The sequence below is a fragment of the Venustampulla echinocandica genome, assembly GCF_003357145.1.
Source record: "Venustampulla echinocandica strain BP 5553 chromosome Unknown scaffold_4, whole genome shotgun sequence".
Lineage (NCBI taxonomy): Eukaryota > Fungi > Ascomycota > Leotiomycetes > Helotiales > Pleuroascaceae > Venustampulla > Venustampulla echinocandica.
The window spans coordinates 836,741-861,352 of record NW_022474209.1 but is presented as its reverse complement, the minus strand read 5'-3'; the positions used below and the strand labels follow the sequence as shown (position 1 = coordinate 861,352).

Genomic DNA, 24,612 nt, shown 5'->3' with positions numbered 1-24,612 from the left:
ATGTCTATCCGTCAACTACCTACGGATCCCAATTATGGGAAGGTTCCCTATTTATGTGCAACCCTAGGCTACCCACCCAAGGAGACATATCGTGGAGGAGATATAGTCATGGGGCATGCAGAAACACCGGGCAGGAAATCCAGCAACTTGCAACATGCACTCCTACGACACCGAAATAGTCCCAAAATTTCTTCGCTGCCCATTCGTCAACTCCGGCTAGATAGTGACTGTTCAACCTCAGTTGAGGCCACTGAATATGCGGCGGGTTTCTTGCGTATACCGGCCCATCAGAAGCTTTTTCAGTGGACAGTAGAGGGTGAGAAGCGCGGGTGGCCCGTCTACCCAGAAGAAAACGAACGGTAAGTTTCCTCTACATACTCTAATCAAAAGCTGCGAGTGACCTCTGATTTTAGAATACTTCGTTCTCTGGCAAAATTAATTTGCCAGCAAGAATATTGGAGGAGGAAATATATTTATAACAATCAGAGGGGCATGCCGTCCAAGGCTGAGGATACATCATCCTGTTCAGACTCGTCAGACGGATCTGAGGAGGACGACGATACGGATTATCAGCGAACATCTTCGAATGATCAGCTATCATCTTTTGATAGACGATTACCACCCTGGGAGCGATCAATGAGGTAATCCTTAGTTGCAATTTGTATAACAATACTAACTGACATGCTCTAGGGAGCATCAAGCCATTACGAAGAACATCGAAATCCACTTGGATTTTATATATCCTCTTGAGAGGTCTCTCGAAGCCAAGTCCCATGATTGGCTGACGAAGGTGCGGCTGTCTGATATACTTTGTATATTTAAAGCTGACGGTTAGTATTGCAATAGCCAACGTTCAGCCTGAGTACTATTAAGGATATCGACCGTTTTGCTATTCGGAACCTACACAGTCTTGATCTTTATCTGCCCAATGACACGGCTAAACTCAATCGGTTCGTGAATGATTGCGTTCGTTATTACAACCTTGGAAATTCGAGCTTTCGACACCGGCGGCTGCACGATCGATGTAAGGATCTGATTGCGAACTTCGTGGGGGATTTTGTAGGGTCGTGGATGGAATGGGAACATGGAGGCTATGGTTTCCTAGAAAGGCATGGGGCGAGTATATCAAAAAGCCCAGAGTTTGAAGAAGCCTGGAAAACTCGCCATAATCAGTGGTGGGGCGGACTGATTCCTTCCTCGGTATCCCCGATACTAGATGGTAAGCGTCTGAAAATCGAAAGTTCACCTCCGCCACGCACAATCGTTAATAGAAAAAGAGTAAGTGATCTACATAGAGTGAACAGAATCGGATACTTACCTGTCATAGGAACCCGAGTTTATCGATCTCAGCTCTGTTTCTACCAATGACCTAAGACCAGAAAACGCAAAGCGACAGCGGGTCGACCACGCCAGCGCCGAAGATATTTCCCGCCCAAGTCGGGAAACCACGTCCGTTCAGTTAGATAATCTAGCGAAAGATGATATGGATAATGTCGCATATGTGACATCCGGCTACGTGAGATAAACACTTCTATATTACTGTGGATTAAATTGATCGAGACTAACATTCAACTACGCAGGTGACAAGAAGTTTCCCAGCGTCCAAGGTAGAATCGAGCGGTGCACCTACGTCAAGCTTTTCTATCCCAGATAAAGTTGGAAGTGATCAAATCGTGGATCTTCAGCCATTTTTCGATATGCTCGAAACCCCGCCTCGCTCCTCTCTTCCAACCGACCACGCTGCTGGACATCACGCGCCAGACCCGGTCAGCAATGCTTCACCTGGCAAACCTGCGCCAGATCCAACTGGAAATGCTCCTGCAGCTAGACTTCCGGTGGAGGTGGTCCTTCATACCCCACCTGTTGTGAGCCCAACTACCGTTCGCCAGGTGACACCAAGGGTTCCCAAAGGTTCTACCACGGCCAGTTCAGCTACTACCACTGATCCTCGCCCGGTAATTTTTGCATCCACGTTCCCTTCTCCTAATACGAACCCCTCGACAGGTATCACTTTGATGTCAACCGACTCACATGCTGCTAAATCCGAACTAGCCGAGCCATCAAATGACCGGTCTATTTCCCCACCAGCTACAAGTTTCGACAGGAGGCCTAGTAGCCGTTACCAACTCACCGGCTCGTTTGTGGGCAAAGTGGAATATCCCCATTTGCTCAACAGTGAGTTGAGCAGCAAACAGCTCACTAGGATAAGCTCCTCGACAGAGAAAGATGGCCCCACGAAACCAAGATTGCGATTTGCTATCGAAGATTCTGATGGGATGCCTGACGATGACGAACAAAATCTTGTTTCAAACAAAGTAATGTCGGGGCTGAGTCTTGCTGATCTGTTTGCCCTTGTGTGTAATAGATCTGGCAAACCCAAGTCAAACATTGCGCAACTCACATTTCAATGCGGATGGGGCAATGGAGCAGCACTTGTGGTGGACAAATATGGCGGAGAAGAATCTTGGACAAAGGCAAAGGCAAGAATGAACAAACATTTTAAGGCTTCCCAAAGGCAGTTGCCTCAAACAAAAGAATTCGAGACATGGGTTTATTGCGGCGATACCACGCAAACTTCGAGGACGGATGACGATAACGAGGACAGTTGAAAGGATTTTCCATCGTGAGATCCCTTAATATAAAGAACGATTTTCATATTTAGTTCGACAATTAAATAGCTAAACTTATTAATACAACTTGAAAATCTCCTACCTTTCAAACTATTCGGCCACCATCGCAGTGAGATTTTAAACCTTCCTAGGCATCTGTGTACTCGCAGAGCAACCCAGAGCCCCCTCCAAAGTCCTAAATCATTTCGTTGCTGACGTAGTACAAAGTGTATCCTGAATCCTCGCGTGTGGCACCCTAAATCAAGCCACACCAGCAGACAGAAGGTCACATCATGATTCCGGTATTTTGGTCGTCCCCTGTTTTCAGCTCAGCGCCATGGCAGGTTAGTTTCATGACCGCTGTCCGCGGAAACGTTGATTGGCTGCTGCACCAAAAATGTTGGTATCTGCCTAGAAACCAAAACATCTTGAAATGTAGAACAGCAACCCTGTATTTCATAGCCAGTAGGACAACTTCCACTCGGTGAGCAGGTTGCATTAACGTAAAATTAATTAACTGGCTTCCCTACCAACCTTGATATGTTGGTGTTGAACTGTCGCATTTTGCCACTCATCGACGTAATCGGGTCAACAAACTCTACAATCTGCGGCACTAAATGCAGTCTCATCCCGAGGTTAGGGCTGCAGGTCTTTTTTAATAAACCTTAATCCGTAGTAAAATAATTCTTCGCATACTAGGCTGAGAAGAGTCTCTTAAAAATATGTTGGTATAAGGAGGGTGGCGATACAATCGCGGCACGTACAGTAATAGAGAGGGCTAAACCGGGCTGAAACCTACAGGAGAATTTATCAAGGTAAGGCCAAGAATACGAACTTACGGGGCTGTCAGCCGCCACCAATATTACCGCCAGACATTGGCAATTCTGATCAAGAACCTAGTTTAGATATTTTACACAGATTAATATACAAATTGAGAACCAAAACTACCTGCTATTCTATTACTACTAACTATTACATACTTACATGTAGAGGGCGCGTGGTTCAGTAACATTAACCTAGTCTCTTTGCAGCCATTCTGCCTTGTTTTCTTTTTCTGGTTAAATTAACTAAAGCACCACCACCTTCCACAGACTTCTCTAGGGCGTCTCTATCGGCTGCAGTGTAACATGAATGTTCCGACAGCATGTGTAAGCCCCGGGTCACCATCTCTGTTCCTCGTCGCAAGTAGGCTGAATCTATGCGATCACGGGACGGGGAAGAGCTTCCGAATATAGATTCTCGTCCCCTTTCAAATCCGAATTAAATGTTTAATAAGTGTGGGCCGACTAACCTGGCTGGAGGATAAGCACTCCGTAATGTGCTGGGTTGTGGTGAAATGTGACAGGTCTCACGCACTACCCTTGCAATCGTAGACAAGGCTCTCTTCTGAATATTCGCCTTGATTTGGTCTATGAAAACCTCGCCCCGGTGGTTGCGTCTTAGGGAATGAGGACAGTAGAAAAGGCTCTAATACGGGTTTTATGTTCTAGTGATACGATCTTATTGCCAATTCTGATGTGCCGGGTTGATAATTGAAATACTAGATCATAGTAGGTTAGAATCCAAGGGCAAAGTCATTGAATAATTAGAGGCTAAGTATAACTTGACGTCTGATCTAGCACGTAATCTTAGCATATCGAGGTAGAAAATGTCCTACAATAGTCTAATATCCTTCCTAGTGGAATGATACAGTAGAAGCGAGTTTAGGTTGGTAAACTCTGTACGCTATAGTTTTTCTCTGCATGCTATAGCTGATATCGATAGATTGGTCGGTAAATACGGATTTTATAATAGCATAGCATTGTACTTTTAATGATATACATTCTCCCACCCTAAATCTTTATCTTGAAATGCGTAGAGAGTTGTATCTAACAACATATAACGTCATGTATATGTAGAAAGAGGACTTGGGGCCCGGGGCTAAAGACAGAAACACCATCGCTTTTCTAACTAAGATAACCCCTGAAATATATGTAACTGGAGAGATGGTTTTGTAAAAAGCGAGAAAGCTATAGGTATTGCAAGAGAAATTTAAACCTGTTGTTATAAACATACACGGGGACGGCTATAAATTATTGAAATTGTTTTTATTGTAGCGTGCAATTGCTTTTGTGAATCTAAATTAGCTGTGGTGCTATTATGGAAGTAAAACAATTTGGTGTAAATGAACGCCAATGCAGCAAGACTGAATAGTTATATGTAAAAGCGACCCATTTACAGACCATTTTCAGCTCTTTACTCTAGGTCTTCTGACCAACGCCATGAGAGATGTAGATGAAGGAGATATTGTTCCAGAATTTATCATTTATGCCTTCCGGGAGTCTCTCACAGTTCCTTGCCGTGAGACCTGCCGACGCGAAGATTTTGAAAATAAGGTTACTATTATATCTCATAATCAATGCATTTCACTGTTGGGAAGGCTAAGAGTTGAATAGTGCTTCATCAAGGACTTGTTCCCGAGGGACATCGCTCTTCAAGAGTAATCGAGGAAGGGAACAAATTTCTCATTTTGGTACCTTCGAGATGTGCTCGCAATCAAGAATCCCCGTGACTTTATAGGTTTTAGGATTAATCGAAATATTTTCTCCCGAAAGGTCCCAGTGACCAAGGAAATGCTCCATACTGTTTGTTTCCATTGAAGTGAAGCAATGTTTCATGTCTAGCATAAGGTCTTATGCCTCGCAAACAACACTTATAACTATAGCAATTTCTACTGGCTCCAGCTCCTTATTAGACGAGTTGCAAACTTTGGGAGAGGCGAGAGCAAATTCCGTCATACCACGTAGATAGGAAGCTGAATTCATAAATGACCCGCAATTAAAGTCTTGCAAGTCGCCGCATTTGTGTATACTACCAGGGTACCACAAATTATAAATTGGCCCGACAACCCACTTCTTATTGTCACTTTGAGATCTGAAGAAACCTGTTGGTACCGGTAATAGAAGCGTGTCATCTTCAACATCCTCAAGAACTGCCGTTGTGGGAGCTGATTGATTTGATGAAGGTGTAGTTGGTCTGCCTGAATTATGTGAAGGAGGCAGATCAAATGGGCTCTGCAGGAGCTCGGAAAGTCAGAGCCGGTTGAGAAGAAATGTGGAGTGAATATTCATCCGGATCTCGGCCAACTTGTAGAAAGGGTCGGTAGGAGGAGTGTTGCGGAAGACGTAGCCAACCCGTCCATTGGCATTGCAAAGCTAATATACCTTGGTAAAATGACCCTCGGCAAATGGCTCAGCGGTGATCGGGGCAGGCGCCGTACAAAAATGATGAGCAGCAATGGTATCGATAGTAGCGATATTTGGTCGTCTAGGCCCCATGGCTAATGGCCAGTCCCGTTCCGTGTTGCCTCCGACCGAATTTTGTCGGCATGAGGGCCACGATCGTTGACTCTTTTCAATCCTGGATATGGCCAGTTGCTCTTGCTTTGGTCTCTGCTTTTGTTGCTCTCCTAGGCGCAATGGGTAGATCGTGTCTGTTTTCCTTGGTTGGTTTTGGCAATATGGAGGTGGTAGTTTACTGGTTGTTAGCACTTTGCTGAGTCTTCAGCCTTCGACGCTCGTTTGCTTCAAGTATTGCCCAAGGCCGCTCGATTACACCGCTTGTTGATCAAAATAGCCCGACTACATTGGTTATGAATTAAAATGGCGTCAATAAATCAAGTTGTTTACTTTGTAGCCACCCCTTTAACATTTCGCTTAGATACCCCTTTCAGGTGCTCGGACCAATGCCCTCCGCAAACCCCTATTTTAAGCTTGTGGAATTGATCTCCTTTTAATGAAACTCAAAGGGAACGCGGTTTTATGAACATTCTAAATGTTGGAAGAGTAAATTAATTAGAACCTAAATTAATTTAGTGAAAAAAATCACAAGCTCCACAAGAGTGGTTGTAGTGTTGCACCACACAGAAGGTGCTGTAAACTTATAATAGTGGCCAGCGAATTCCGGCACTCCCTAGTGCGAGTGTTCTTTCGGTCCGCCCATGGGTACAGGCGTGGAGTGGCGTCTCATAGCAAATATTAAATTATTTTGCTTTCTTGCTGCTAAGTCTAAGTGTGTTTTCCGGTGCAGCCATTCGTTCGTTGCCTAGGTAGGGTTGGTAGTTGGTTGCCCAGTAAAGTGGGGTTATCGATAAGCCGTGCATAAATCTAAATTCTCGTGCCTCTCATCCACACCGCATCGCATTAACACATTAACAACACATGCACAGGATGCTATGGCAATGAACCAATTTGGGCACTAAAATGGTCGGAGCAACAGGTCTTACACTGGCGTGTACAGGTATCCTAACCACAGCATTTATCACCCTCGTCGCTAGCATTCTCCTCCAACAAAACAACTCGTTCCCAACCCTTCACTGTGTTGCTGATCCCACCATCCAGTACATTACAACCCTCGATCCGTCTCTACCCAAAGCCAATTGCTTTCGAGTTCAGGATGGGATCTTTACTGAAGTGCTAGGCGATGTGCCAACTACCAATGGCAAAGAAGAGATTACGTGGCTAGATGGATATGTCCTGCCAGGTTTCATTGACTCCCACGGGCATATCTTGCAATATGGAGAGATGCTTGAGTCTGTGTCATTGTACGACGTGAAGAGTGTCGAACAAATGAGAGCCCGTATCAAATCCTTTTTACAGGAACATAAAGACGAAGGATATGGGACACGTGAGAAGTGGGTCCGTGGAATTGGATGGGATCAAGCAAACTTTGGGGGCGTGATGCCCACGGCTGTGAGTTTGCTGCGACACTCCTTTGCTTCTTCTATCTGTAAATTTTCCTTGAAAAGCAACAATATGGTCATGTGCTAATTTTGAAATAGGATGAGCTCGCCGCCGATCCAGCACTTTCAGATCTTTATATTATGCTCGACCGCGTTGATGTCCATTGCGTTCTTACCTCCAAAAAGGTCCTCGATCTACTCCCCATCCCACTCCCTGAAGCACCACCAGGAGGTGTTATAGTAACCGATCCGGGGCCAGGGGTATTCTGCGACAATGCCATGGATGCTATTATCTACCCACTGGCCCCAGTGCCTGATGTTGCTCAAAAGACCAGGTGGTTCAAAACAGCCATGAGGGAACTAAACAAAGTGGGTATTGTGGGCATTGGAAATGCGGGGATGCGACCTGATGATGTAGTCATTCTAGGTGGCATGGCTGAAAAAGGAGATCTAAGCATTAGGATCAATGTCATGATCGAATGCGAAGAGAGAAACACGTACTGTCCCCAGGAAATCGACAAGCTGAAGTTTTTCGACCAACAGTCGAGCTTTGGTGGGAATATGTTAATGCTTGGTGGGGTTAAGCTTTTCGCTGATGGCGCCTTGGGTTCTTGGGGCGCCGCCCTTTTGGAGCCGTATTCTGATAAACCGGAAACGAGCGGGACGATGCTTATTAATGAAACGGAGCTCACCAGTGTAGTAAAAGATGTAAGTCTTCTTTGGGCTGAAATATTATTGTGTAACTCACTAATGCCAACAGTGGTATGAAGCTGGGTTTCAGGTAAACATCCACGCCATCGGAGACCGAGCCAATCGTGCCGCCGTCGACGCCTTTGAAAATGTCCTGGGGCCGGATTGCAACAACTGCAACTCTGAAAGGAGGCTCCGAATCGAGCACGCACAAATAATAGTTCGCTTTCTCCTTGAGTTTCTTCTGATTGCTTACTAACTCCATCCCAGCACCCAAAAGACCAAGCCCGTATCGCCAAGCTTGGCATAATCCCCTCGATCCAACCCACTCACGCAACATCAGATATGGCCTATGCTCTGTCCCGTCTCGGCGAATCTCGCCTGAGCCACTCGGCATACCGTATGCGTAGTCTCGTCCCTCCTGTACCTCCTCCGTCCAGATACCCTGGCCCTGTCCTAGGCTCCGACTTCCCAGTCGAGCCAGCCGACCCATTCGCTGGCATGTTTGCAGCTGTGAGGCGGCTCTCTCCTTCCACTCACACGAGTCCATCTGGTGAAAATGGATGGTATCCGGAGGAGAGATTAAGCATTGAACAAGCACTAAGGGGGTTCACTGAGAATGCGGCATATGGATGGTTTAAGGAAGGGAAGATGGGAGGGATACAAGTTGGTATGTTAGCTGACTGGGTGCTTATCGACGAGGACATTATGGGTGATGAGACGGGCTGGACGCTAACAAAACTCGAAACCCGCGAAACCTGGGTTGGTGGACAGAAAGTGTTTGATTATTCCTCGACCTTTAATCCAAACCCAAGTCGGCCTTGGATAAAATGGCCTCGATTGGTCAACGTATGGACGTGGATATGGAGATTATTCTGGATATGATGCAGGTTAAATGCACATATTAACTCTCTAGACAGTCTTACTTCTATAGACCCTACCAAGGAAAATGGATCCCTGTGCTTCTCAACTCGGAAGGGAAGCAATTCTATTGAGGATTAGTATTTCGACAAACCAACATGTATGATCGAAACAGATCTCGCTTTCCTTACGACTAGCAAAGATATTTGTGGGATATGACAACAATAGGTGCACTGCCTACACTTGGAGCCGACCGCTACCCTCGGCCTGGCTCCTCGCATTACATTCTCATATCTAGATCTTCAATCTTGTTCTTAAACTTTAGGTCTCCAATGACACCGGAAGTTTAGTGGTCGGTTTACAGCAATCTGTAGCAATCGCACCCTTTTCGCACAAGTTAATAATGCAATAAACATGACTTGCGTATGTGATGGAAGGCGGAGGGGGAACAGGAGTGTTACTTCGATTATTGACTTAAGTAGGCAATTATTTACGAGTCCCACATGCTCGTTACTCTACCTAGGTAAGGTTTAGAGCCGTTGGCGAATCATACTAAGCCACGTGCATCCTTAATTCTATCTTCAGCCGCAGCCTTATAGCTCAGCAAAATATCGGGCTCAAGTCCTCACTTCACCTGCGCAATTGCCGTCATTTCGCGGTAGATTCTGAGTTAGATATCGCGGCTAGCGGTGCGAATATCCGAAAGCACCATTTAACTGCCCTGCTGAGTCGCTATTGGTGTTGCGTTTACCCACCTCGCTTTACCTAGGTATCGAGATGGTAGAACATTCAATATTTGACACCGAGATCACGGTCCTCTACGAGCCCGAGAATGCTAATTCGATTGTTGAGTACGCATATTTTTTCTAGAGTTGTTCTCTGGGCGGGCTGATCTACTATCGATTCCATTGAGTGGTTTAGCTTCGACATTTCCCCGTCCAATCCCCATGCCACCACTAGCCACGTGATGTAGAACAGCTTTCTACTCGCACTACGCTGGTCTCGTATCATATATTCTATATGATGAATCAAATAGCTTACCTAGACCCTTAGTATCGTCTTTGTCCATGGTCTGCAGGGCCATCCATACAAGACCTGGGCTTGCAAGAAGGATGGAAAGGCTCCTGGGCTAAGCCTGAAGCTGTCCGATACTCGGCCTAGCAAGCAACGCTCCAAGAAAATTCTTCGACGCCTCATATCGCGGCATCCAAAGACGTCCATAGGTACATCGCAAAGTGGAACCACCTTTGGGAATGTTGCTTTCGGCGAAGACCAACGACCAGTAGAAAGAGATAACACCTCTCCTCCGTCATTTGATTTCTGGCCTGCAGACTTACTTCCTACCGATTGTCCTAGAGCTCGAATCTTGACCTGGGGGTATGATAGCAAGATTACTAAGTATATGACTGCTGCTGTGAACCAGAATGGTATTTTTTCGCACAGCAAAGATCTCCTTTTTGCCTTGCAGCGAAATAGGGACCTCAATCGCCCACTTGTATTCGTTGCACACTCATTAGGAGGTATTATAGTTAAGGAAGTGAGTTGTCTGCAAGAAAGAGAAACACTGCAAGAGTTCTAATTATTCTCGATATAGATGCTGGCGCGCTCATACATGTCTGCAGAAAACGAGCTCCTGAATATCGTTGAGTCAACGACTGCAGTTGTATTCCTGGGAACGCCACATCGCGGTAGCAAGGACTTGGCAAGCGTAGGAGAAATGGCTCGTAAGGTAGCTAGCGCCGTTATGATGGACACAAACTCTGTCATGCTAGATGCTCTTGGTTTGAAGAACTCTGAGCTGGAGCGCTGCCAGGAGTCATTCTCTAGGCTGTGGTTATCACACAAATTTCAAGTGAAAACCTTTCAGGAAGGCCTTCCTATGACTAGAGTCAAAATTGGCTTGCTAAACGAAAAGGTACAGATTTTATAAAGCAGCTGGGACCAATGGAGCTAATTCTCTCTTTTGAAGATCGTTCCGGACTTCTCTTCTCTACTCGGTGACTCACGGGAACGAGCCGAAACGCTTGACGCAGACCACATAGACATGTGCCGCTTTAGCAACGCCAGCGACCCAAACTACCGCAAAGTTTCTGGAGAACTAAAGATTATCTGTCGTTCACTTGAAGGAAATAATTATCAGGCTAAATCAGTTAGTCGGAGGAGTGAGAATTATAGTAATTCATGCACTGTTTCAATAGCTAAGTGAACGACGCTAAACAGCTTATAGGATCTGAGAATAGCAAAAGGGAGTTCACACCTATCGAAAAAGGTAATGAATATTCCCAGTATATGGCTTTTTCCAAGCTAATGACTGGTTTTGACATAAGCCTGCCTCCAGTCTCTTTTCTTTCCAGGAATTGAAACCCGTCAACAAACAATTGATAAACCTCTGGAGGAAACATGCTTGTGGTTACTACAAGCCCCAACATACAGAGCATGGCGCGCTCGTGAAAATTTGGAAAATCATCACGGCCTTCTATGGATCAAAGGAAAACCGGGCTCCGGCAAATCAACACTGATGAGAGAAGCCTTTCGATATGCAGAACAACACAAGGCAGAGGAAAAATTCTTCACGGCATCCTTCTTCTTCAATGCATGCGGGGGAGAGTTAGAACGAAGTCCGCTTGGTCTCCTTCGATCTTTATTGTACCAGCTATTGCCCCAATCCCCGGACGTCTTTCGAAAGTTCTTGGTCCTCTATCGGCGTATGAACAAGGATCAAAGCAAATGTGTTCTATGGCACGTTGGGGCGCTCAAGTCCTTCTTTCAGTCAGTTTTCACGCAGCCTGGAGTGCGACGAACTATAATTTTCATTGACGCACTCGATGAATGCACGGGGGAGGGCATGAGAGAACTTGCCTACTTTTTCCGTAACGTAACGACATCTGCTCATAAAGATGGAGTGGAACTCGATATTTGCCTATCAAGTAGACAATACCCGGCCGTCACGATCCGCCTCTGTCCTGAAATCATCGTGGAGGATTTCAACGAACAAGATATGATACGCTATGTGGAACAGAGATTCGCTACTAGTGGTATCAGCAGTGACAGTCAATGGGCTCATTTGGTTCACGAGATACTTGAGAGGTCTTCTGGAGTGTTTCTCTGGCTTGTACTGGTAGTGGACATTCTGCTCAAAGATCGAGATAACGGAAAAAACATTAAGCACCTAGAAAATCGCATTCGCCAGGTACCACAGGCGCTGGAAGAATTATTCGCTCAAATTCTGGAGGGGATAAGCTCACAAGAATCGTACACAACGACCCGGTTCTTCCAGTGGGCTCTCCTTGCTAGAAGGACCCTGCGACTCCGTGAGTGGCGCCACATTCTCGCATTTACCAAGGACACAGCCCCTAGTTCATTGAGCGAGTGGCGAGGATCCGAAGACTATACTGAGAATGACCAACAGCTCGAGTGGCAGATTCGAAGCATATCAAGGGGTCTCGTTGAGGTAAAGACCCAACAAAATCAAAGTCTGCCAGCCCACGCCCATGATGAATGGGATTCTATTTGGGCGGGTGCTGGATCCCAAGATGCGGATCATGGTGAGAACAGAGTGGTACAGTTCATACACGAGTCCGTTCGTGAATTTTTCCTTTACCGTAATGGCTTCTCATTTCTGGATGCAAATATTGGACCTCATTTTATAGGGGAAGGGCACCTGTCCATCCTGAACACTTGCCTTGACTACATTAGTATTGATGAACTCGATGCATTAGTTCAAGCGAGAATGAAGGCAGAGTCCAAGGGATCGGCTTCCCCTCCACTTTCATCTTACGTCGTGGAATCGCGACCACACTCGGAGAAGAATCGTGGAGTACGCGAAAAGGCTTTGAGTGTAATGAGTTTTGGTACTTCAGCATCAGATTACGTTCCATCCGTTCATTCAAATCATTCCGCAAGATCAGCCCTACGAGCGGCAGCAGCAGCAGCATCAATTACAATAACAACACCTGGAATCTCTACAGAAACCCATGATAGTATTGAGGAGGATACCTCATTTGCATTACGAGAGTTTTTGAATGACCCAATCATAGCAGCTCCACCGGAAGCATTGGAAGATGCCGTTGCCTTCGCCAGTGCCGCTCAGTCTGTGGCGGGTCAATCACAGGTCCTTGAGGATTTTCCGGCACTTCTGTCATATGCTTCTGACATGATCTTTGTCCACGCCTCCTTTGCCGAAAAGCAGGGAGCTGATCCAATAAAGATCATCGAGCGACTTCGCAATAAAGACACCTGGAAGCGCTGGCTCTCCCTCCAAGAGAACATCTCCACAGAGACGACCCTACTATATTTCGCCGCCGAATGCAATCTGAAGTCTTGGGTTCAATGTCTCTTAGATTTAGGGGAAGATTGCAACGTTCATGGCGGCGAATACGGAACTCCTCTCCTTGCAGCAGCAAACGGGTGCAACATAGAAGCCATGACCCTCCTTTTAGATCGTGGAGGCGATATAAGTTCATGCGACCGAAAGAGAAGGACGCCACTTCACCACATAGCTGCAACCTCAGACCCAGGTCTGCTACGTGTCTTCTGGGGTTACGTAGAATCTAAGGCCGACTCGTCCTCCTTGCCCTCGTTCGCAGCAAGTGTCATCAATGCTACCGACATATTCGGACAAACACCCCTCCATCTTGCTGTCTGGCACTCTGATGAAAATATGGTCAAAGAACTGCTAAATTGCGGCGCGAAGGTCAATGTCAGGGACAAATTCTGGGATACTCCTCTACACTTCGCATGTGAACGTGGCCAGCCAAGCCTGGATATTTGCAGAGTTCTTCTTGATGCTGGAGTAAATACTTTTGCTGAAAACCGTCAGCTGAAAATGCCGCTCCAGATTGCTTCGGAAAGTGGATTTGAGGAAGCAGTTGCATTGGTCACCGCCCACCAACAAACAGACCTCCTCTCAACTCCTATTTTAGTACCGAAGGGGCTCTTGGACCTCAAGATCGTGGAAGCAAGAGGCTTGCGAAAATGTAGGGAGCCCTACTTCGTCGCGGTCTTTCAAAAGAACGAGTTGATTTCGAAGGTGGGATATGAAGATGGCGCAGGAGAGGACGGGAAGGAAAGCTCAGTCGCTGGCATCCCCATTGAAAAAAGCGGAAGTGGTAACAGGAGGTCGCCATTGGCGAAGACATTGCGAAGTCGACAGAGTAGTAACAGCAGTGTAGCCAGTCTAGGTGATTATCGAAATGTCAAGTTGGGGGCAGTGAACAAGTTAATAACTTGCCCTAAATGGGACATAGAGGCAGTTTTGTAAGTCAAGAGTCAAGAGTTAGCTTCGGTCTTGGGGCTAATAATGCTATGCAGTGATGTTGTTGGATCTGACTCGCTGTTGGATATCTCGATTTACGATCGTGGTACAACCGACGAACGATTTATTGGCCATGTCAACTTCGAACTAATACTCCTGGAGGCCGGTGACAATCCCGTTCGTGGATGGTACCCATTAAAAGGATACAGTAACGACGACAATGTACAAGGCGAGATCTATATTGAAACGGCCTTTCGAGGAACAAAAACTAAGTACTATGGGCCCAATGACTTCCAGATTTTGAAGTTAATTGGAAAAGGAGCTTCTGGACAGGTCTACCAGGTACGAAAGAGAGGCACTAAGCGATTCTATGCAATGAAAGTACTTCCAAACAAGGTCAATGTTCAGGAGAAGGAGGTTGGAGAGCGGCACACCGTCAGAATAGCGATGGAAGATTCACCGTTCATCGCTGGGCTCAAGTTCTCATTCCAGACACCAACAGATCTATACCTCGTTGTAGACTATATGTCTGGAGGAGAACTTTTCTGGCATTTACAGAAAGAAGGCCGATTCGACGAGAATAGAGCGAAGTTCTATATTGCAGAACTCATTTTAGCTCTCCAACATCTTCATATACACGATATATATCGCGAGTTAAAGCCGGAGACTATTCTACTAGACGCAAACGGCCATATTACCTTGTGTGATTTCGGCCTATTAAAGCCAAATTTAACTAATACTACTACTAATACAGTATGTGAAATTACTGAGTATACGGCTCCAGAAGTTCTCTTAGACGAAGTTGGATATACCAAGATGGCCGACTTCTGGTCTTTAGGTGTCTTAGTATTCGAGATGTGTTGCGGCTGGAGTCCATTTTACTCGGAAGATACTCAGCAAATGTATAAGAATATTGCTTTCGGTAAAGTTCGATTTCCTCGAGATAGTTTGACTACCGAAGGTAGAAATTTCGTTAAAGGTCTCCTAAACCGAAACCCAAAGCATCGTCTCGGTGTGCAGGATGATGCAGAAGAATTGAAGAGACACCCATTCTTCTTTGATATTGACTGGGAGGCTTTGACCAAGAAACTCATCACTCCTCCATTCAAGCCCAAGATTAAGCCGGAAATAGATATTCACAACTTCGATCCCGAACTCACCTCGGCAAACTTCAAGGAGTTCATATTCGTCGATGAGAGTGGTCTCAACGAAAATATACAAGCTCCGGAATTAAAAGGTGATTTGGATGATATGGACGAAGATGGGAAGCGGGAGCGCGACCGGGAGGAGTTATTCGAGGTTTCAGAGAAGCGACTAAGTGGCGTATGAGTGGTATTGTTGAGGTTTGGGTATGGGATCCTTACCTAGCATCCTAAGCTACGAGTGAAATCAGTGGTATAAGTCAGGTAATAGGGGTAGTTACGGTTATTCGTCATATTTAACAAGCCTTAAAGTGCTAGTTTTTTAACTTGAATTATCGTCTGTTTATCGCTCAACTAGCGTATATATACTTTATTACTATTCTTCCCTTAATAGAGGAAGTAATTAATTCAATACCTTAATTCTAAGACTATATCTATGATTACCTAGCTATTTATACTAAAAACAACTTTTGACTTAATAAATGTAATAGTATAGAGGGGCGACTCCAACCACCTGATATTCGTTTGTTTTTTGCCTTCCAATTTATATTAGATAGCCACGTGGCTAAGTAGGACCAATTTGGTATATATCCTCCTAGCTCTCACTCTCCCGTATATATATATATACGCAATAGCAAGACAGCTGGACTAAGGAAAAGCTGGCTAGTTATGATAAATTCTAATTTACTGAATTTACCGAATTTACTGAATTTACTATACTTATATGGATTACTGGATGTTGTGACTATTAGTCGTCCTGAATGCTGCTTCCTGAGTGCGCCCTGAATATTCACTTCCTCTGAGAACACTACACAAATGTTTTAGTCTTCTCCATCTCCATGGCCATCTGACGATAATCCCACAACGCGACCACCGCTGAATTGATCCCCATACCCCGCCTAGTACTGCTAAGGGTCCTTCTTGCTCCTCAACAATAGTAATTTAATAATCTCATTATCTAATTATTACAACTTTATAATTATAGTTAACTTCTTTTATATACCATACTAGCCGATGTTTATATAATTATTAGTAAGTTACTATAAGAACTATTATATAAATATAGTTATATTATACTACCTAGGTAGTATACTTATAAGTATAAGCTTTAAGAATATAATATTCAGTAGGGGCATTTAATAACTTCTTAGTATATAGGTATACTTATCATCTACGGATAAAATATCTAAAGCATTTATGCTTATGTTTCCTGGCAATTCACTCAAGAGCAAGGTCGCTCGATGAATACGAAACTATTAGACCAAAGCTTATTTTCATTATCCTATAACTTTGCCTCCCTTATCCTGGTTTCCAAAGTAACAGCCGGCATGGCCTACGGCGTCAGCTAAATCGACCTACCTACTATAAACTAAACCAGGTTCCCTAACTATTAATATATGATGAATCCATCCACTAAACAGAGCTCGCTAACATTGCAGGATAATATATGAGAGTCCCCGGTCTACAAATATGGACGAAGAACTTCCTGCGTGTGGTCCCAAACCTTCCCTAGCGCCTTCTCTCGAAGCAAAGGCATGACCTTTGCATTCGGAGTACAGTTGCACCTAAAATTAATGAGAAATAGTCCATCCGCCGGCTTCTCCAGCGAATTTATCCCTGGTTTGCCCTTCCATTGTACGCCACGACCGCCAAAAGCAGCGCTGGTACACTGGAACAAATGCCTCTGTCCAGACTCCTCATCGCTAAGTGACAATAGGCGAACAAGAGGGTCAAGAATAAGCCGGATGAACCAGGCCATGATCAAGCCCGGTGAACCCCTTCTTACATTTCCTGTGTTGACCCACCCGGGCCAGGAGTGGATAAACGTCACATTGGGATTGTCGTTGGCCAGCTTCTCCAAAGTCGTCGTGTTCAAAGCTATATTTTGCGTCTGAGCCGTTATGCCGCCAAAATTCCCAGGCTTTTTCAAGTCCAAATCGCCCAAGTTGATACTACTCGCCCGCTCCATCCCACCGCCCAAAACGCTGACGACCCTGGGAGCTTCCGCTGCGCCTAGGAGGGGGAGAAGATGCAGAATGAACAGCATTCGCGAGTAGTAGGAAAGGCTCTGAGCGACTTCCAAGCCCTCGGTAGTCTCCCTGCGTGTGCCAAATGGTGCGTAGCCCGCGGTAAGGAACAGTAAGTCGACGCGTGACTCCTTGCTCTTGATGACCTCGCATACTCTTTTTGTTTCCGCGAGGAGGGCGACCTCGCCTTCGGTCCAAATGACTTCCGCCTTGGGGTTGATGGCGTGCAACTCCTGGATGAAAGCATGCGTGCGCTCTTCAGCACTCTTGCGCCCGACTAGGTAGATTCTCACAGTCGCACCGGTAGCGACTAAGGCCCTAATCGTCAATTTTCCGATGCCTGATGTACCGCCAACGAAGACGGCGACGCGTGGGGCCGTTGCATCGTTGATGAGCGCGTTGGAGGCTTGTATTTCTTTGTAAGAAACCATTGTAGGCGGTGAAAGATATCAGCCAATAGATTTTTGTAAGATCTCTAGCTTAGAAGGATTCCAGGAATGCGATAGGTAAAAGAGCGAGTCTATCAGGATATCGCCTTGTCATGAGAGCTAAGATTATTTTCGGTAGTAATTCATTGCTTGTCACAAGAATACAGTACGTACCACTCTGTACCGCCGGGTTTCGGGCGAGCTCCCGGGCTTTTTAATCGCCGTCCAAAGTCCGGGGTGGGATTTATCCTACTAACGGAATCACGTCGAGATATTGGATATGTTGCTAGGTTCCGTGTCAAGCGCTGAGATTATTCTTGGCAGAGTCATCTCATCTCGGTAGAACTGTTTCGATCGAGTGATTGAAACATGGCTTCTGTGCTTGCCTTCGTAAAAGTTCCTGCTGCGGCGATGTACCAGATTATGCGAGCAGGGGGAAGCTATCAGCGTAAGCGTGTGAGAGGTTTGTCTGTCAGAGTGGCCAGCTTCTATTTATGATAGCGAATAAGCCAGACTCTTCTCAGTAGAGCAATGATGGAAGCGTACAAGCCGAGAGAGTGGTGCCTTATTATGCAAGCAACCAAGGAATAGCTGTGTTTTAATTGTCCCTTTGAAGTGAAAGCTCACATTTCATCGACTAATTTACTTGTGTCAACAGTAGGGATTATTGCGCAACAATGTGTCGGGCAGTCTGGGAAAATATATTGTTCGCATAGGCATGCGCCAGCATTTAGTTTGCTTTATTTATTGTATTAGCAATTCAAATCACCCGCAGCGCATCGTCGTGTGTGAAAGCCTACTTTATCTCTACAAATCTTAGAAATCGGAGCCGTTTTACTAGATTTACACACGTTCCTTGCACCCTCCCCCACCCTTCTTCACGCAAGCTCTGCTTTAATAAGAGCCAACTCATCGCGGTCAACTTTATGGAAATAACAACCTTTAGTTCCGCCGTCCATGGCAGCGCCATCCACTCTTCCTTGGTTCTCTTGCGACCGTTCAGCAACGCCATTGTATTTGACATCAAGGAGGCCCGGATACAGCGAGAGAGCGGGACATTCGGTGCCAGTAGGATTCGCTCGAAGATACTATAAGCAGCTTCGAGTGTCCTTTGGTCATGGCGCCGGCGATGCGCCTCATGATCATTGATGTCAATTGTCCACGTGCCGCTCGATAGCTAGCCGTGGAAGATGTCGTGAGTCTGGCGGAAAATGCTGCTGTCCAGCTATTTGATATTACGAATCATCGGCGGCGGGCCCTGTAGCACGAGCTTGCCGGGCACGTTGGGGAACGAAACGCCTTGCCGTGGCGCCCGCCGCCGCCCGTCGCCGCCCGTGATGTCGATTAGCGGCACGGCTTCGAGGTCGTCCCTTTGCCTCGAACTTCTGGAACCTGTCGGGCCGCATCCGAACGAGTGAGACTTGAAGTCGATGTCAATGCAGCTTGCCGCTGACCATTAGAGTAGTACCTTCAGCATACGTGGCTCTTTACAGGAAAGCTTAGTGCTGATTATACGCCGCTGTGGCTTACAGCGAAGTCACAATTCTCCTCTGTTTCCGTTGTATTTTACTAAAACCTAAGCAAATATCCTTCGGATGAACTGCATTGACTTTATTTTATTGGAAAATTCGTGGCTTTAATAGTGTGACCAACCAGATTTTGAATCGCATTGTCGAGTGACACTTCGTTCAATAGCTTTCGCTCATTCGTATCGTAAAGTTCTCATCCTCCATCCCGTGGAGCATGGTATAGGGTGGCTGAGCGCAGTAAGACTACCATAAAATTTTGAATTGGGACCAATAAGATGGAACCGAAACCACAACTGAATTATGAAACGAAGACATAAGAACCCATTACATAAATTTTGGCTTCGTCGTATAACTAGAAGAAGCAAGTCCAACGTCACTTTTATCTCGAATAGCTAAAAGGGGTAACGAGAGTATAACTCGTGAGGCGTGTTTCGTTATCGTATAGCTAAATAAAATTTGTATTGTGTAACTCATGCCCTGTAATGGTAGAAGTAGCAAATCTCTCGGGCAGTGTACCAGAAGCCCTGGCTCACATATCTAAGAGAAACCATATCAGCACTGACTAGCCAAGTCTATAAAGTCTCTGTATATGCCCCCTAGAAAAGGAAACTAGATAGAGCTACCCTAAAGTCATTTCATAACTGCCTTTACCGCTTCAATCGACATAATGTCTTCACCTCCATTGAGAGACTTGTTGCTTTTGTTCCTATTCTCGACTTTTTTTGTTTGCGGTGCTTCAAAGCCAACAAGTTATCCCAACAAGAATGGGGAGCAGGCCAAGCATAAACGGGCCAGTCTCAATGTTTTAAAGACTACCGTTACCGATACACAAACAATCGACTGGATCTCACTTGATTCTCAGGGGGAAATTGCACAGGCGCCACCACCACGAACGCCACGAAATACTCCCAGGCCTTTAGCAGAACTCGAGCTACCAGGAGCTGAGTTGGGGCCTCCAGGCACTGTTCCAGTTTCACGGGCCGATCCGGATTATCTGGCCAAGGCTAGCGCAAAAGAATTACCTGGAACGCAATCCTTGAAGAGACAGAGTTCTAATGCGGGCGTGCATTGGTACGTGTCGTCTAACCAAACTGTGGACAATATCGGTGGCTCGTGTGTTTTCAGTCTTTTTGCTCCATTTACAGAACGAACTGCGGACTTCTCCTTGCTACAAACTGCGGTGACTAGACAAAATGTCCTGTGGACCGGAGGCCGGGGTCCGCCAACGCCTATAACGCAGACTGTAGAGGCAGGATGGATCAATTTCATTGACCAGGTGGCACAACCGCATCTCTTCACCTTTTACACCACAAATGGTTACATCAGAGATGGAGATAACCAGGGCGGATGGAACACGGAGCACACAGGCTGGGTCCAGGTCGACCCGACAATACATCCTGGTTCGGTTTTTACACCTCTCAGTACGGACGGTGGTGCTCAAAACAACCTAAAAATTGAATATGCTCTCTTTCAAGATCACTGGTGGCTTGGGGTAGAGGATCGCTGGATTGGATATTATCCTGCATCACTGTTCAGCAGTATAAGCTCGGATCCTGCCAGCACGACCCTGGCCGGAGGTTCAGACAGCATCCACTATTATGGCGAGGTCTTTAATAGTGAAGAAACGCTCACCACTACTGACATGGGAAGTGGGCAATTTGCCAACACGGGCTATGGACACGCTGGTTATATTCTTAATATGACCTACACCAACACGAACAACGTTAGTACGCCATACAATGCCGTATTTACAGACACGGATGTTACACGATACACCCATGAGGCTCACTTGTTGAGTGGGACTGATATGGGAAGCTATGCATTTATAGGCGGTCCAGGTGCTGGTGGGGTTGTTGGTGGATAGGTTTCGAATGTCATGTCTGGCAAGTTTCAGTTGAAAGGCAAACAAGGCTAGCTGTAACTTGATTATTGAGATATATACTGTATTACCTAGCATAAGTGCCTACTATCTGCACAAATTCCCGCTTAGCGTAATTGCCTAAGTCCAAATTTAACAGGTATCTATTCATCTGAATAAAGAATTTTAAATAATTGAACAATGTTGAATAGTCGAACCACGTCCAAGTATGGATATACACCGCCTAAAATGAAAAGTCCATCAAACAAATTAAATAATAGGGGTTAGATCATAGTATTGTCAAAGAATCAAAATAGACGAGATTCAAATCTCGTCTTATTTCTAAATTCCGAGAAAGCTTCATATTTGACAGATTATACCGATATATACCACAGTATTTTCTTAGATAAATTAAATCCCAGTAGAGAAATACTGTACTGTAGCTAAAGAATAATAGTATACTGACTATAACTTTATATACTTGTAAGAGAGAGATTTAAGACCCTTAAGCAATAGATTCGTCTTAGTATAGTACGTTTTTCTCTACCCAGGAACGGACGTAACCTATTTTTAGGCTCTGTAAGGATTGTAATTTTCTACAAGCTGACTAAGAAAACATTGCGCGAAATGCACAGCCTCGTTCTTACAGTTGCCTAACGTACCTAGGTATATTAAGACTTCAATAATGTCGAGCTGTCATTTTCATACACGGGTTTCTATCAGGTATAATCCAAAAGTTTTAATGTGTCGAAATCTCCAGTTAATTCGACATCTAACTCTACCAAATGGCTGATCCAGCGAGCCAAAACTTGCTCCCTTGCCACAACCCTGTCCCGCGTGACTCCCAGTCTCATCCCGAGCTACCCACGACATTTAGATCACCTCCCTCACCACCACCACCGCCCTTCACTCATCCACCATCTATCCAAAACCCGAGAAAACTAGTTTCCCAAATACCTTTATCCATCGAATCAGAATTATCAAAATCACCAACCCCCCCAAAACCCAAACGCTTAAACAGTGATCTCAGCAGCCTCGACCACTTCTGGCATTATTGGAAATGGGAGACAGCATCAGGTTTCTTAGTCCTGGCAACTCCGTTCATAATTGTTGCTACGATCTACCCTCACGCAGGAGACCCGCTTCCAGAATGGCCCTTCCGGATTTCCATCAACACTCTCCTGTCGATATATACGGTGGTCTTCAAAGCCTGTATCGCTTTCATAATTGCATCCTGTATTGGACAGCTCCAATGGATTTGGTTCTCATCCGCCCGACCGCTTTACGATTTAGTTCGATATAGCAATGCTGGAAATGGCCCTTGGGGGTCATTACAGCTGCTCTGGGCACAACACATCAAGCAGCCGTTGACTGCATTTGGGGCTTTGATATTGATCGCTTCCGTACTCGTTGATCCTTTTACCCAGCAGCTCATTTCGCCGATTAGTTGTAGCATGCACCTTCCTACACAAACCGCAACTTTACCTCGTACTAACATCTGGCATGGAGAGTTTCTCTCACCAGATGTTCGTCCCGTATTAAATACAACATTAGACTCGGTAGTCTACGACCCAGGGAAGTTTATGTCATGGAAATGCGCAACAGGCAACTGCAACTTCACAGAACCCTACGGAACTGTTGCATATTGCAGCTCTTGCGAGGACGTTTCTATGAAGCTCGTTTTCGACCAAACGTGTAAGCCAAACAACAACGGCTCAGCATCCCAAAGTTTCGGAATCTGCCCAGATAATGGGGCTTTAACCTTATCATCAGGCCTAGCCACCCAATTCGCGGGCGTTACCGGGTGGGCTAATATGACTTTCAACCATACGAATAAGATTATGCTTACCGCGGGAGTACAAGAAATAGATTATCGGTTAGCTAACGATGAGTGGGGTATAAGGCCTGGAGTTAAATCCATCATCGTTGCCGGCAAGACGACCGCTTCGGTACAGAAGTCAAACCTCACCGCGGGACAACTTCTTTCAGATTGCGACAATATAGACACGTGGCGCTGTCGAGGATACGGCGCTGCTATTTGTACACTGATGCCCTGTGTAAGACTATACCAGGGTTCTATAATCAACGGCGAGTTGACTGAGCGCTTGGTTTCGACATCTGGCTCGCTCCCTTGGGGCGGAGACACTTCTCCACCGATACACCCGCGAGGTATGCTTGATACCAACTGCACATCACCAGAAGATAATAGCAGACTTCAGAAGCTGGGGTACAATGTTAGCAATACTTCCTCGCAATGGCTCCCCGTTGGTTCACAGTCTTTTAGTAGGGACCAATCTTTGAGATCCTCATTGATATATCGGAATTGTTTGTATGAGATGGGACAATTAGAAACTAGTATAGAGCCGACGTTAAAGTCGAGCCTAGAAGCCGACATCTATGCTGGTTCTATACAGGGGATGTTAAATCCTTCGATGACGTTCTATGGTCACTTTCGTGGACCGCAGTTATTCCAAGAGATCTTGAACAATGGGAATATGGACTTCGAACGGATTGATAGCACATACAGCAATATTTCGAATAGTTTGACGGCATGGATGCGAACACACAGCAGCGATGGGCCGAGCGATGGGCCTCGTCAAGATGCGATTGGGGAGGTGCTTCAGCTTGCAACTTGCATCCATGTTAGATGGTGGTGGTTTGCGTATCCAGCGGCACTTTCTTTCTCTACTCTTGTTTTGTTGACGTTGGTAGTTATCAACACTGCGAGGCAAAAGACGCCTGTTTGGAAGGCGTCGCCGTTGGCTTGGATTATGCGTGGTCCGGGGGGTTATGGCACAGATGAATCGCTGCAAGGTACGACGGAAGCGATGGAGCAGTGTTCCAAGTCAATTACCGTAAGTCTGCTTAAAGGATCTGATCCGTTGATTCAGATGGTCGATGATAAAAATGAAGAGAAAAGAAGGCATTAGGGATCCTGGGTTTAATGATAGTGTGAGAGATGGGGGCGGCGTAAGTACATTTTGGCGACAGTATTGGAGGAAGGAAATTTATCCAAACAAGAACCTTACGACCGAGCTTATAGATATCGCCCATGATCGCGACCTGTTGGTTTTTCTCCGCGATATCGTCTTGGTTAATGGAAATCACGTCTATCCATAGATACCTCCGAAGCGTCGGGTATCTCAATCCTCTCAGTGCCGTGAGTAGATTCGTTGTAACCAGTAGGCTACCACCGTGACAACTAATTAATTGTGAGCCTTTCACTTCACCCCACTCATACGATAGAGTTTCATATGTTAGTGCAACTCGGAGAGTAGTCTCATGGAGATCGATTTGAATTCCTTCGCCATATAGTTCAGGTAGCAGCTCAACGATTCGTATAGATTTCGAACTTGAGAGGCGCTCATACTTGTATGGAGCACGAAGATGTGTAGAATTGCTGGGCGATTCAATGTTCATATTGAAGACCCAGCAAAATCAACGTTATTCTCATTGCCAGCATATTTCTCTCGGAAGCACACAACCAACCATTG

The 24,612-nt window shown here is 45.7% G+C and overlaps 7 protein-coding genes across 7 annotated transcripts; 5 read left to right on the top strand and 2 right to left on the bottom strand.

The window, feature by feature from the left end:
• BP5553_06578 (uncharacterized protein) lies at positions 1-2,609 on the top strand (the record flags this gene model as incomplete). The annotated part of the gene is made up of 6 exons (XM_032015201.1): positions 1-359; positions 489-641; positions 691-790; positions 847-1,278; positions 1,328-1,516; positions 1,581-2,609. The coding sequence occupies 6 exons, from the start codon at positions 1-3 to the stop codon at positions 2,607-2,609; spliced, it is 2,262 nt and encodes a 753-aa protein (XP_031868622.1).
• A 2,672-nt stretch (positions 2,610-5,281) lies between these two features.
• Positions 5,282-5,926, bottom strand: BP5553_06577 (uncharacterized protein; the record flags this gene model as incomplete). The annotated part of the gene is made up of 2 exons (XM_032015200.1): positions 5,282-5,662; positions 5,813-5,926. 2 exons carry the CDS (start codon positions 5,924-5,926, stop codon positions 5,282-5,284), a joined length of 495 nt encoding a protein of 164 aa, XP_031868621.1.
• Positions 5,927-6,850: 924 nt separating this feature from the next.
• On the top strand, positions 6,851-8,904 carry BP5553_06576 (uncharacterized protein; the record flags this gene model as incomplete). The annotated part of the gene is made up of 4 exons (XM_032015199.1): positions 6,851-7,339; positions 7,429-8,037; positions 8,090-8,239; positions 8,290-8,904. The coding sequence occupies 4 exons, from the start codon at positions 6,851-6,853 to the stop codon at positions 8,902-8,904; spliced, it is 1,863 nt and encodes a 620-aa protein (XP_031868620.1).
• Positions 8,905-9,657: 753 nt separating this feature from the next.
• On the top strand, positions 9,658-15,463 carry BP5553_06575 (uncharacterized protein; the record flags this gene model as incomplete). The annotated part of the gene is made up of 8 exons (XM_032015198.1): positions 9,658-9,731; positions 9,934-10,417; positions 10,475-10,795; positions 10,850-11,054; positions 11,108-11,149; positions 11,208-14,136; positions 14,191-14,837; positions 14,889-15,463. The coding sequence occupies 8 exons, from the start codon at positions 9,658-9,660 to the stop codon at positions 15,461-15,463; spliced, it is 5,277 nt and encodes a 1,758-aa protein (XP_031868619.1).
• A 1,275-nt stretch (positions 15,464-16,738) lies between these two features.
• BP5553_06574 (Uncharacterized protein) lies at positions 16,739-17,734 on the bottom strand (the record flags this gene model as incomplete). Its single annotated transcript, XM_032015197.1, has 1 exon — positions 16,739-17,734. The coding sequence occupies one exon, from the start codon at positions 17,732-17,734 to the stop codon at positions 16,739-16,741; it is 996 nt and encodes a 331-aa protein (XP_031868618.1).
• Positions 17,735-19,927: 2,193 nt separating this feature from the next.
• Positions 19,928-21,124, top strand: BP5553_06573 (Carboxyl-terminal proteinase; the record flags this gene model as incomplete). The annotated part of the gene is made up of 1 exon (XM_032015196.1): positions 19,928-21,124. One exon carries the CDS (start codon positions 19,928-19,930, stop codon positions 21,122-21,124), a length of 1,197 nt encoding a protein of 398 aa, XP_031868617.1.
• Positions 21,125-21,903: 779 nt separating this feature from the next.
• On the top strand, positions 21,904-24,048 carry BP5553_06572 (uncharacterized protein; the record flags this gene model as incomplete). Its single annotated transcript, XM_032015195.1, has 1 exon — positions 21,904-24,048. The coding sequence occupies one exon, from the start codon at positions 21,904-21,906 to the stop codon at positions 24,046-24,048; it is 2,145 nt and encodes a 714-aa protein (XP_031868616.1).
• Positions 24,049-24,612: the final 564 nt, after the last annotated feature.